General features: G+C 43.1%; 1 protein-coding gene across 3 annotated transcripts in view; it reads right to left on the bottom strand.

Moving 5' to 3' along the window:
• Positions 1–13,066, bottom strand: part of prdm16 (PR domain containing 16) — a 205,551-nt gene extending 192,485 nt beyond the window's left edge. For 2 of the 3 annotated variants that reach the window (XM_041846075.2, XM_041846077.2), the window contains exon 1: positions 12,596–13,066. In XM_041846075.2, the coding sequence (XP_041702009.2) occupies positions 12,596–12,632 (37 nt within the window). In that variant the 5' untranslated portion in view covers positions 12,633–13,066. The remainder of the gene's footprint in view (positions 1–12,595) is intronic. The other variant, XM_041846074.2, reaches the window with a different exon arrangement.
• Positions 13,067–13,511: the final 445 nt, after the last annotated feature.

The following is a 13,511-nucleotide window of genomic DNA, read 5'->3' as shown; positions in this document are numbered from 1 at the left end:
TGAACCAGGTGAGATGACCAGCTAGGCCATGTATCCATGACATGCAGCAGCACATCGTTGATTTGATTTGAAAACAAATCCTACCAGTATATATTAATACGACTGTGGGAAAAACCCTATCAAAACCCCATTGAGGGAAATGAGGGAAGGGAATATCTTGTTAATATGACACCCAACTGTTTCCTGAATGATCTGTGGCTGGTTATCACCCTGTCGGCCACGCGGAGGGCAACGTATCAAAGAGAAGCGGTGTGTTGTGGGAGGACAGCTGTCTATTTGTTTGGGACGAGAGTTAATGATTATCTCTGGGGGCCTCTGCTCTGCTCTTTGCTGCTCTGCTGTCTGTCAGCCGTGTGCTGCAATCTGCCTGCCCTCGCCTGCCTTTTGTCTAACAAGACGATGCAAATGGTGGCCGTGCTAGCTGGCGGTTTGCCTTGGGGACTCCCAGGTGATGGCGTCACACAGAACAGGGTTTTAATAGAGCAATTTGTTTTCCACCAAAACGCCGCCCGACCTTATCCCCATCTCCTCTTCTCCTGCCAGCACAATGGAGCTATGAATTGGCTGAACTGCGCAGGGATTTCATTGATTTGGCCATTTAATAGAGCTGTCTGTAATGGAACGCAAATAAGAGCGAATTAGAGGATTTTGGGGGGAGGGGTTGCATGTGTGTGTGTTTGTGTGTGTGGGAGAGCGAGAGAGTTTGGAAAACATCAATGCAGCAGTTGAATGCATGGCTTTAGCCAAACGAGAACATTGTTAGCATAATTAGCGTGCCATTTAATACAGTTTAAAATTGTTCGTAATGCAATACAATTAGCAATGCGATACAAATTACCTTAAATCAAAATACAGTCAACTGCTTATTATTGTAACAAAAACATTGGACAGAAACACTGTCTAATCACTCGCAGTGTGTATTTGTGCATTAATCTGTTTTAGGAGTTAAATCATCCACTGCGTAGATGTGAGCAAGACTGAACAGTATTAGTGATAACTTGAGATACAAATTGAGGCGAGTTTAGCCTAGCTTAGCCTAGCTTATGGAGAGGCAACAGCTCTGAGCCTAGCCTATGGAGAGGCAACAGCCCCAAGCCTAGCGTAGCCTAGCTTATGGCGAGGCAACAGCCCCGAGCCTAGCGTAGCCTAGCGTATGGCTGTATAGAGCTCCACCAGCGGGGTAGAGGCCCTAGTGAATGGACAGACTAAAGGAGTTGAGTAGTCAACACTCTTCCTCTGTGTATTCTTTTCTCACAAAGCAATGTTCTGTCTGTCGGGGGGAGTGGGAACTAGGTGGGGTTGGGGGGGTTGGGGGAGGCGGCTCCTCGGGAGACCGTACAGAGTCCAGGCCAATGGTAATGGACTTCAGATACAAACTTTACAAACTCTCTCTCTCTGACCACCCTGCCCCCCTCTCCCCCAGCCCCTCAACCCCACTCTCCTGTCGCCTACAGCCCCCACCCTTCACCCCCCCCCCATTCCTCCTCATCTCCCTTTCAACAAGAGCAGTTTGTCAGGGTCAGAAAGCAATTTAAAACCCAGATTAATGAGAAGAGGCGGGAGAGATAGAGAGAGAGAGAGAGAGAGAGAGAGAGAGAGAGAGAGAGAGAGAGAGAGAGAGAGAGAGAGAGAGAGAGAGAGAGAGAGAGAGAGAGAGAGAGGAGGATAGAGAGAGAGATGTCAGCCATCAAAGCCGGGAAAAAGAAGACCAGGTGGTTGTGGGAATCCGGCCTTCTTTCTCTCTCCTCTTCAGGACTCTCTGGGTTCTGTGTGGTAATTAGCAGGCAGCAATGCAGCGGGGCCCGGGACCCGGGACCCGACCGAGGTTCAGGATAGCCCATCAGAGAGAGGACAATTTGCACTTCTACGGGAGCCGCCAGCAAGGGCACAAAGAGGAGTAAAGGGGAAACTATGGCATCTTTTATCGGGCCGGACAAAGACGCCGCATCTTTTCAAAGAGCTCCGGAGATTCTCCCCCGTGTTCCAGCAGGAGGAGGAGGAAGAAGGGCGAAAAAAACAAGAGAAAAAAGCGAGAAAAGAATCCCATAAGTCGACGTCAGAGAGAGAGAGAGAGAGAGAGAGAGAGAGAGAGAGAGAGAGAGAGAGCAGAGAGAGAGAGAGAGAGAGACAAAAGAAGGAGAGAGAGGATGCCAACGTGTGGGCATTGAAATGGGACAGAAGGGTGAAGGGACATACCCTGACCCACTGAGTCCACCGAGACGTCAGGAATCTACCGCCCCTCCCACACACACAGTCACACACACCTTCTCGAGTGAACTGCTCAGGGTGTCTGATAAGGTGCCAGTCACAGCAACAGAAAGTTTCAAAGGAGTCAAAGTCGGCATGGGGTGTACAGAGTGTATTACTTCCTGTTAATAAAAAGAACATGGTGTCTAGGCACATTTCTCAATTGCAAAACGATAACACACTGAGCATCTCTCCTGACAACATCCAACACCTTGCGAACTGAATGAGTCTCAAGTTTACAAACCGTTAAAATGAGTTGGCCTAATGCAATGCATTACTGTTGGCCACCGAGTACCTTTGACATTATCACCCAATCTAAAGAGGTTTGACCTCCCACGTCCCAGGAAAGTGGAGGTTATTGTCATTACTTTTACCTATTACACCACCCCCAAGATTTCTTAGTGAATGCACTGGCTTTGAGTATGCCTACCCCCCGACCCCTCACTCCCTCTCCGTTGAGAGGGTCAAAGGTGAAATTGGTCATGTGATAACCCTTTCCAGGCCTATATGAGGCTTAGAACCCAGTCTTTCTCCTCTCTCTCTCTCTCTTCCTCTCTCTCTCTCTTCCTCACTCTCCTTCTCTCTGCTGGGGACACAAAATGCCATTTGTTGTCCGTCACTCAGTAGCCCCGGCTTTCGCCCGGCCTCGGCGCTGAAAGCTCCATTCACACATCCTCTCACCCAGGGATGTTTTTGCAATTCAATATTTTCACACGCAACCAGCCTCATCGTTACTTTGGAACCGGACACTGGGCAGGATGAGGCTGGGGGGCTCCGAAGCAGCACAGAGGAATCACAGTGTCGGGGTGGGAGAGAGGACGGGCACGGGGGAGATGAGGGGCTAATGGCTCATCTTGAAATGTTTTAGTGAACACCCAACACCCTGTGTGCAGACACACACCACCACTCTACACATCGTTTCACAAACAATCTGACTCCAGGTTAATGATGAAAGTGGGGGAGGAAAAAGGGAAGGCAGTGTTTTAACACAAATCAAATCACATTTAATTGGTTGCGTACACATATTTTGCTGATGTTATTGCAGGTGCAACGAAATGCTTATGTTTCTAGTGCCAACAGTGCAGTAATACCTAACAATACACAACAATACACACAAATCTAAAACATATCAGAAAAAGCAATGTCAGAGTCCGGAATAGAAATATACAGTGTACAAAACATTAGGAACACCTTTCTAATATTGAGTTGCACCCCTTTTGCCCTTAAAACAGCCTGAATTCGTCGGGGCATGAACTCTACAAGGTGTCGAAAACGTTCCACGTGATGCTTCCCACAGTTGTCAAGTTGGTGGGATGTCCTTTGGATGGCGAACCATTCTTGATACACACGGAAAACTGTTGAGCATGAAAAACCCAGCAGCTTTGCAGTTCTTCACACACTCAAACCGGTGCACCTGGCACCTACTACCCGTTCAAAGGCACTTAAATATTTTGTCTTGCCCATTCACCCTCTGAATGGCACACATACACAATCCATGTCTCAATTGTCTTAAGGATTAAAAGTCCTTCTTTAATCGGTCTCCTCCCCTTCATCTATACTGATGGAAGTGGATTTAACAGGTGACATCAATAAGGGATCATAGCTTTCACCTGGATTCACCTGGTCAGTCTATGTAATGTACTAACCAATGTGTATGTATATAATGGTGTGTATAGACAGTATGGACAGTATATTAATTGGAAAGGTGTGTATAGAGTAGTTATATAGGATGAGCCTTGACTACAATACAATAAATTCATATAAAGGGGGTAAAACAATATGTAAACATTATTAAAGTGACCAGTATTCAATGACTATGTAGATAGGGCAGCAGCCTCTAAGGTGCAGAGTACCGGGTGGTAGCTGGCTCGTAACAGTGACTAAGGTTCAGGGCAGGGTACTGGGCGGACGACGGCTAGTGTTGACTATTTAACAGTCTGATGGCCTAGAGATAGAAGCTGTTTTTCAGTCTCTCAGTCTCAGCTTTGATGCACCTGCACTGTCCTCCGCCTTCTAGATGGTAGCGGGGTGAACAGGCCATGGCTCGGGTGGCTGAGGTCCTTGATGAATGCACATTATTGCCTGGACATAAAGTCTTTCACAATAATAATAATAATAATAATAATAATAATAATAATCGTATGAATTACTTGTAGAACATGAGAATATATTCCGTTTCTCTGCAGGTCTTTTTTGGGGGATATGATGTCAGTGTGTGTCTATCTAAAGCTGCTTGGCATTTGTCCAGAGGATCTGAAAGAGTCCATATCAAACCAAAGACTTGGATAACAAACTCAAAATTGCAATAACAGAGGGATCTGCAACAATCATTCTAGGGTGTACAAATTTTTAAAATGTATGTGTAATCACACAAACTGCAAACAGGTAGACATAACATTTACCACGTAAATACGGCCGTGTGGTCACCCTCCCTTCACATTTCTCACTGTCAATCGTGAATGACAATTCTTCAAGTTTTACCAGTGAAATGTCCATGCAGCATCTGCATGCCAACCATTTGATCTCAATCAGTTACATGGGAATATGCATTTAGAGCTTCTTAGTTATGTACAGTGTTTTGAATTATGTAGGCTACAGTGAGCGGATTTTAGAGCAGAAGGTGTTAACAAACTGTAGCATAACTGTGTTTTGTTTCAATAAAAGCACATATTTTGCCTAGTAGCACGCGCTGTTGAGCAGTGTGGCTGCATGAGAAAAATGCGACCATTCGCACAAGCATCCTAAAATCTCATAAGAAATTAGGTGGTGTTTGTCTTACAGTAAAGTTATACTATGCTATTATATTCGGTTCTCTAGAATACTGTTATCATTATGTGATCTTGCAGACATTGATTCAGCTTTCATTTAACTTTATTTAACAAGCAACATTCGCCAGAGTAGCTTGTTCTCTACGAGTAGAGCAGAGACTGTGCATAAAGTAGAGAATCCCGCATATGGAAGAAGCTTCGTGACCTTTATCCCCCGAAAAGAAAGGTCCAGAAAAGTCAAATCCGCTGCCACTCTGTGTAAATACATAGGTAAATACCACACATTTTTGGTTGTGTGGCAATAAATCTGTATCTGAAGGTGGGACAAAGCCACATCAAAACCACATCAAGCATACAGCTTTAGAAATAAGAGTAGGATCCCTCCAAAAGTGAGGAGAAGTTAAGACCAATAAAGTAAAGATTTGTTTGTCATGCCGGCGTCTAAAGTGGCACTGGAGGAAAATGGAGGTAGTCGGTTTGAGGTTTTATATATTTTCCAGCGAGCCGACTGCAGTTAATGAAATTAAACAAACCAATAGTGCCCTCTCGCTTGGGAGTCTCCATAATCAACACACCACCACCCGTATCATTTTTTAAATGAAAATAAATAGCCAGCCAGCCAGATGGGCTAATTGTGTTGCAAACAGGGGGGTGAAAGAGAAACATGCCATTGATATAATGAAGGCAATTTTCAGGGACAGACAGGAGTGGTTGAAGAGGCAGTAAAAGAAGTGGACCTTTCTTCTGAATGGGGACCGATGCCCCCTCTCCTCTGCCCCTCCCCCCCAGCTCATCATTCACCCACCAGAAAGTTAAGTATGAAACAAATAGAGGTGCTGCCTGCTTCTGGCCTGGTGAAGTCTGCCTGTTGACCAAACGCCAATGGATAATAATAATGCCACCTCAATTACTGATGGAATCTCCACAACCACATTCCCCCCTCCTCTCCCGTCCGACAGCAAATTTGTCAAAAGCCCAATGATCGTCTGACAGCGTAATCGTCCGGACTGTCCTCACAAACATGAAAGGGGGGCTTTATCGTGGCAAATCAAAGAACCTGATCTCAGAGAAGAAGGGAAAAGAACTAGGGAAGAGAAGAGAGGGGAAAAAAAGAGTCCCGGTTTGGCCCGAGCCCCTGAGACGTCCCATCCTAATCCACTCCTAATGAGACACTACATGCCCATCTTTGTGCTAATGACAACACAGAGGGAGGGAGGGAGGGAGGGAGAGAGGGTGGGGATATAAACACACAGGGGAGACCAGAGGGAGCCAACGCTTTGAAAGTGCCGTCCAATGAGGGGGTGACTTTAAAGCAGTGCCGCGTTAAATGCATCTCCAAGAGAGAGGGACTCTGGGGAGGAGAGTCATTTTGTCTCCTTATCTTTGTCTCTACAGGATGAAGGGAATATCAGGGTCTGTGGCACCAGTTTCTATCCGTAGACATACTCTTCTTATAGGGAAAGCAAAGAAGCAAATGGGGAGTGAAAAAGCCTAAAATATTCAACCTGAGCCCAAGTTGTGTGTTGAGTGTTTTCTGTTCATATTTGTGACGGAGGGAGTCTCTGCTGCAGGAGGACAGAGCTCTGTGCCATTTGATTCTGGCAGGGTTGAGTAGGGCCGTAAGATAGAGAAAGAAAGAATGTGTGAGAGAGAGAGAGAGAGAGAGAGAGAGAGAGAGAGAGAGAGAGAGAGACAGAGAGAGAGAGAGAGAGAGAGAGAGAAGGGAGGAAAGAAAAAAGAGAGAGAGAGAGAGAGAGAGAGAGAGAGAGAGAGCAGGAGAAGGCTAAGACCAAACAACCCAGGATTAGGTCCAGATAAGACTAGTCACAATGGAGAGCAATCCCCAGGATATTACGATTTCTCCGAATCATATGAGTGCAGCTCAAATGCCTTAATTACCCAGTCAACATCCCCTCTGTTTTGCAAACAACAAAACACTGTCAAACAGCTGGGTTGTAATCACACCTATAGGCAGGGTTGGAGAGAAACATTCTGGTTGAATTCCAGTAAAGAAACGAGAAGGAAGCAGGTTTTTTTTACAGACAGGGTTGTGTTCATTAGGCACCAAATGGGAAAGATGGGGGGGGTACAGGGAGGGACTACTTGGATTTGTCCAACAAGAAATGCTCATGTTCTGTCGCAAAGTATTTTAAAACCTTGTCTGTTGTGTGCCGTAATGAACAAGACCCAGGCCCTTTCTTAGTCTTTTTGGTTGTCTAGGTGATAAGTTTGATTGACATAGCACAGCACCGACTGGAATATGATACTCAGGCCGGGTCACACAGAAATGCCTTTAACTGGTGTAATGGCTTTTTCTTTTGCCCCCTTGTGAATGCATACCACTCTGCAGTATGCCTCCTGTCTATTTATATCACATCTCATCTTCGGCTAAAAATGAACAGGTCGGCACATCGGCACATCAGGGGGGACGGCTTGCTTGAAGAGAAAACATACAGAGATATCTTTAACTCTCTCAGGCATGCAAGTCAAACTGCCAAAACATTGGGAGATTGCGCCGCTTTACAAATATGGTGAATGAAGTCACATAGTAGTGAGGGGTGGTGGGCTGAGGAGATATTTTCCATGTGGATCTGCTGGGGCCCAGGTTGGACGGAGCCACGGAGGGTTCCGACTGAGACCTCTGTCACACTGCGTTGACGTTGTCAACAGGTTATATATACTGGGTTGTGTTCATTATGCACCAAATAGGAAGACAATGAGCTGAAACAGGGAGGGACTACCTGGACTTGTCCAATAAGAAACACTCGTTGCAAAACATTTTTAAATGTTGTGTGCTCTAATGAACCCGACCCTGTATATATGGCCAGCAGCGCTGTGCCGAGTCCACGTTGGATTATAAAGAGTGTGACATTATGAGGCAGACCTGCAGGCAAGGTCAGGGCTTAGAGTACTGACTGGACTGAACTGCTCAAAAACTAGAGCAGGCTTCAGAGACAGAAGGCTGCATCAGGTGTGCCTCTCACACACACACACACACACACACACTTTCGACAGCGCCAACTCCCGCTGGCTGGGCGGCATTTACACTCAACCTTTCCACTTTGTCAAAGATTGGGGGTGACATGGCATGCTGGTCAGAATAATGTGTCCAGTAAAATGTTTGTGTGAGAGAGAGTGTGCAAGAACGAGTGAGTGAGTGGTGAGTGAGTGAGTGAGTGAGTGAGTGAGTGAGTGGGTGAATGAGTGAGTGACACACGCCACAGAGCTTCTTCTAAAAACATATAGATATTTATGAACAAACCCCAGTAAAATTCATCCAGACCACTAGTGAATGCGTGAGTGCCAAGTCCTATGGTCTCTTCATCTTACAGAGACAGACCCAGCAGCATAGGAGAGTCACCATGATTTCAGCATCAAACCTCCACTCAAACAAGTGACAACCAGGCAAAGAGGGCTGGTAGGCAAATGTGCTAAAGGCGACCATCTTTTCAAACTGCAGCCATGTCTGTTTAGTTCTATACTATTCATGCTGCAAGTTATTCTGTCCATCAAAAAACCTAATCTTTCCTGTACCTGAGCTGAGTCTTGCATCAGCCATTTTATGCGTGTAAGCCCGGGGTCTTGTATGGGGCCTAAGCGTTTTGCCAGAAATTCAACATAGCGCCCATTGTTGTTTTACAGTGTTATGGGGCTGGTTTTATTAACTCTGTCAAAACATCAGCGGCTGTACTACAACATGACATGGGTTCATGATACTACAGTCCATCTAATAGGCTACAATGAGGCTATGGGAGCAACCAGACAATATGGTTTCCCTACATTAGCGACGATTCAATGTGACGCGAGCGAGAGAGAAAGAGAGAGAGCGAGCGAGATGGGCATTCGAAAGTTTTCCTTTCACTAAAAAATGCGTTTCAGTGAATACATAATTGGATGGTGTGCGCTCAAACCACTAAATGAAAGGCTACCTCTCATGTCTATGATATAATGCTCATCTTTGGAAAAACGGGGATGCTGATAGTCAACATATTTACATAATGGTGATTCTTATGTGACCTTTCATTAGCCACTGCGTTTGGTTCATTCTATATGACAATGTTTCGTCGCACAACATGTTTTATTTGAAATTACGCTATTGATGATATTATTTAATGTTTTGATAATTAATTGATCATTCCTAACCGATACATTGTTGGCCTGCATTCCAAACGTTTCTGGATACAAGCCATTTAATAGCCTTCAAAATATGAGTATGTCTAATTGATAAGCATCCCTTTTGCTGACCTCTGACTTATGTCGGTTGCATGAGGTAGTGCGCGCGCGTGTCCCTTCAAAGCATGGCCTTCACCTGTGAAACCTCAAATGTTGACGTGTTTACATTAAATTATAATTTCAGATCAGTGGATGAATTGAATGAAACATTTACTTTTAGCATTACCGAATCTGCGGCCCAATTTAACATAATATACAAGCAGACCGCATTTACACAGAAAATAGCCAAGTCAAATTATCATACGGTTTTACAATAGGTCTATGACTAATTTTTATAATCTACAATGTTTGTTCGGTTTTAGACACGAGGTAGGCTTGCTGTAGTAGCCTACCGGAGAAGTCACCTGTAATGTCCAACAATTGAATACTGCAACGACGGCATGTTGTCAGCACACAGCTATTGTTTCAGACCAAATTGCAAACATTTGAACCATAGGATAGGCCTTAAAAATAAAAAAATTCGACCTATTGTCTAAGGAACTTTTTTTTCTTTTTACATAATCAACATATCCCAGTGGAGGTCAATCTAGGAGGTAGCCTGTGCCATTCTACAAAAAATTGAATTAACTGTATACCAATAAACTTCTACAGGTCCTGTATACGTTCTCCTGCCTCATATAACAAGAGCAAGCAAAAAGACAGTTTAAAATATTGCAAGAGTAATATGACATTGATTGTATTGTAATAGGCCTACTGTGGGCTAATAGCGTATAGTTGCATAATGTATAGGCCTACAGGTAAAATAATAATAATAGCAATAAAACATTAATATTTATTATAATTATAATAGTTATAATAAATATGCCTAATAATAATAAATTGTGCAATTTCGAAAGTTGAAAATAGGCCTATAATTTAGGCTAAATAAGATAAACAAACTAAAAAACAATCATCTAAATTACAGGTCACCTGGCTATGATAACATGTAACATGTAAATGTAAACACGTAAAAGTGTTTGCAAATATCACAACATATCCAAATATACATGGCGGGAAATACGGAGCCGTCACAGTATTTATTGATCAATGCGAGCTTATCCATTTCGACACCGCTCAGGGAGGCGATTCTGAGTGCCGAATCCCTGTGGATTTGAGAATTCTGGACCGGGCAAGTCTGTATAAATCTCCTTAAGTCCTTAAACCACGTCAGGTCCTTTTCGATTTAATCAGGCCTATGACAACTCTGTCGAATTCAAAAGGTGCCACCGCCGCTGAGTACAAAACGGAATATTAGGCTAATACTGTACTTCCATTAGGCCCATAACAGTTTTTGTGGGGGGAAATGTAACAAGTGTAGCCTGCTATAAGCCTATTCTACATAACAGGTACAGTGTGACAATTATCACACGGTGTGTATAGCCTCTGTAACTGCACAAGTATAGGCGTAAGGTGTTGTCAACTCGGACCCTGTTTAAATATCACAAGGCCATATTAATTTGATGATAATATGTCTTAGTTTCTAATGTGCTACACTACAACAAGGCGAGCAGAGTTGGGCTCGCTATAAGGTCTCAAAGCTTAGCAAGACGTGAATAATTATTGTCGAGTGAGAGGTCTACTCAAAGCCATGCAGGCATTTATTTTAATTAGCACTTGGATCAAGAGGCAATCAACGGTACTTAGAGATCAAGGTCTATTTCAATTACTGAGAAAAATACATTCCTGAATTGATAACTATTCTCAACGAGTGCTAGGCCTACTTTCTCTTTGCAAAGACTTGACAAATGTCCGCGCGTGACCGACAATTATCAGCATACTACTAATAACTTGGACCAAACATAGAAGCACGATTACAGGAAACCCTGCTTACAATGTAATTGTTTATTTCTGGTTCCAAACATAATATGTAACTGTTGAAATGTTTACATGTTTTGTCCTTAATCACACAAATGATGGATCATAATGCATAGAAAATGGAGGAGGTATACAACCAATGTATTAGGCTACTCGTTTACAGCATGGTCATTTCACAACGTTAACATAATTGTTTGTTAAATAATTCCCACTGTGAAATAGAAACAACCTGATATTCTTTGGAAATGTAACGTGCATTAAATCTGAATATGTTGATTTTGGATTAACAAAGGCCATAAACAACGTTTTTCAGAAGCTATGCTGAAGTTAAAATGAAGTTAAAATCAACTATTTCCTAAATCATTGTAAATATCGATAGATAAGATTTTATGCGGTCGGATTCGTTAATACTGACGGATTAAATGCATTATACATTTCACTGAACCGTTACTAGGTTCACTGCATTAATCTGCTCGTAGTTCTGCATCAGCAATGACCAACTGCTACATGTCCATAATCGAAACTCACCTTGAAATATTAGATAACACTCATAACAAAAAATAAATCTGCGTTGGTGTTTTAAAATAGGCTTATTGGTTTAACTTTTTTATGCAGAAAACTAATAACAAGTAAATTGATTCTGTGCATTTACAGAAAAAGCTAAGTCTATTCATGCATGCGTAATAAACAAAACAAAGTTGGAAAGACAGCAGAAACCAAGCTATAGAAACATCCTTCTTTCTACACAAACATATGCATGATGTTCACAAAAGTGAAAATGATTTGTCCGTGTGACGAGAGCAACAGTCCGCAAAGTAGCAGGGCCATTTCTTGCACAACAAGCATTAGGCCTATTGATTGCCATTCCCCGAAGGAGGAACAAAACACAATAGTAGTTCAACGGCCAGAGGGAAAAAACTGACTTCATGGATGAAATTTCTTCTAGGTAAAACGGACTTGGATAAAATGCTGTACAAAAACAGCGATTTCTTTCAAATTTCACATCTTAACGTCTCCCACTTGTCGTGAATGAAGCTTGTGCGCACAACTCGGTCTCTATACTGTGCTCCCTCTGTAGCCATGAGCAGTGCTAGAGCGCCCACTATTTCAAAAACCAGGAATATTATTTCACAAGACTTGGAAGAACTTAATAAAAAAGTTACTATCCCTTTCGACAACTTTTTGTTAACTTTCGGGTAACGATTCTTCGACGTTTCTAACCTCCGAGAACAGAAAACAAAACTACTCCGCGGCGCAGTTTGTACGGCAATGTTTTTTCTCTCCCATATCTTTTATACAAAACCACCAGCAGTGTTTCTCAGCATATATGAAAGTTCTGACGTTGTGAACAAGCGAACCCAAGGCTGCAACAGCGAAAAGGCTGGACACACGGACTAGGGTGTTTTATCGTTACTATTCACATGAAGAGCGAAATTATCTACGAGGACAAAGACGCGTCCCACCAAGGAACTGATAAATGACAAGGACACATTGGTGACCGGCAAGAGAGTTCGAGCCGCCGACCGAAAGCGTAAGAAGGGAAAAAGACCTACTTTTGGCCAGTTTTCTCGCCCTCGCCTTGGATCTCATCTTGTCGGCTTGTAGATTCCTCTCGTCCTCCGTGAGCCCAGAAGCAGCAACAACACTATCTTCATCTCACAAGCATTGTCAGTTTGGACACCTTCGCACATGCGCACAGGCCATTCAATCTGACACCCTCATCAGGGCCAAAAAACTTTGCAATGTATTCATCATCACTTTTTGTCCTATCGTCTCCCCTTTAGATCACTTATCTCTTCCCCTCCTCCCTCTCAGCACCATCTTGGACCCCCCTCCCTCTCCCCCTACCACCTCCATTGCCACCACCACCTTCTTGACTACCCCTTTAAGAGCAATAACTTATTTTTCGCAAACCTGTGGGATCCGGACTAGCAATGGACACAGCATGGTACGTGATTGGGTCAAGGTCGCATCCCTCAACTGCAAGGTGATTGTTATCAAATATCACAATTGATCATTCAAAATGATTACATAAAACATCGAATTTGAGGTAAAGTTTTTTTTTAAAAAGATTAGCCAACTATTGTTAATATAGGCTATTATTAGCCTACTTATTATATGATTATTATGATTATTATGAATATTCTGGCTTTAATGTTACCATTGTTCTTCTCATTATTATTTTTATAACCTAATGATGAATTACGAGAAAGATATGCCCCGATTTTAACATTCTATATTCTATTACAGATAGGCCAAACTCAGAAGATGATTATTTACAATTGATGCAATGGATGTCTCATCTGGCATTGTGTTCAAATGTAGGCTAATCAAATTCCAACTTCTTCTAGGGGTTATTATTGACTTCACTTATTCAGATGCATAAATTGGAGTTGCACTTACGATAGCTCTCGGTATGAAAACATAACGTTGCACATACATGCTTTGCCTGCGAGCAAGCCACACGAA

The sequence above is a fragment of the Coregonus clupeaformis genome, chromosome 24 (genome assembly GCF_020615455.1).
Source record: "Coregonus clupeaformis isolate EN_2021a chromosome 24, ASM2061545v1, whole genome shotgun sequence".
NCBI lineage: Eukaryota > Metazoa > Chordata > Actinopteri > Salmoniformes > Salmonidae > Coregonus > Coregonus clupeaformis.
The sequence above is the reverse complement of the archived record's forward strand: the minus strand, read 5'-3'. Positions and strand labels throughout refer to the sequence as shown.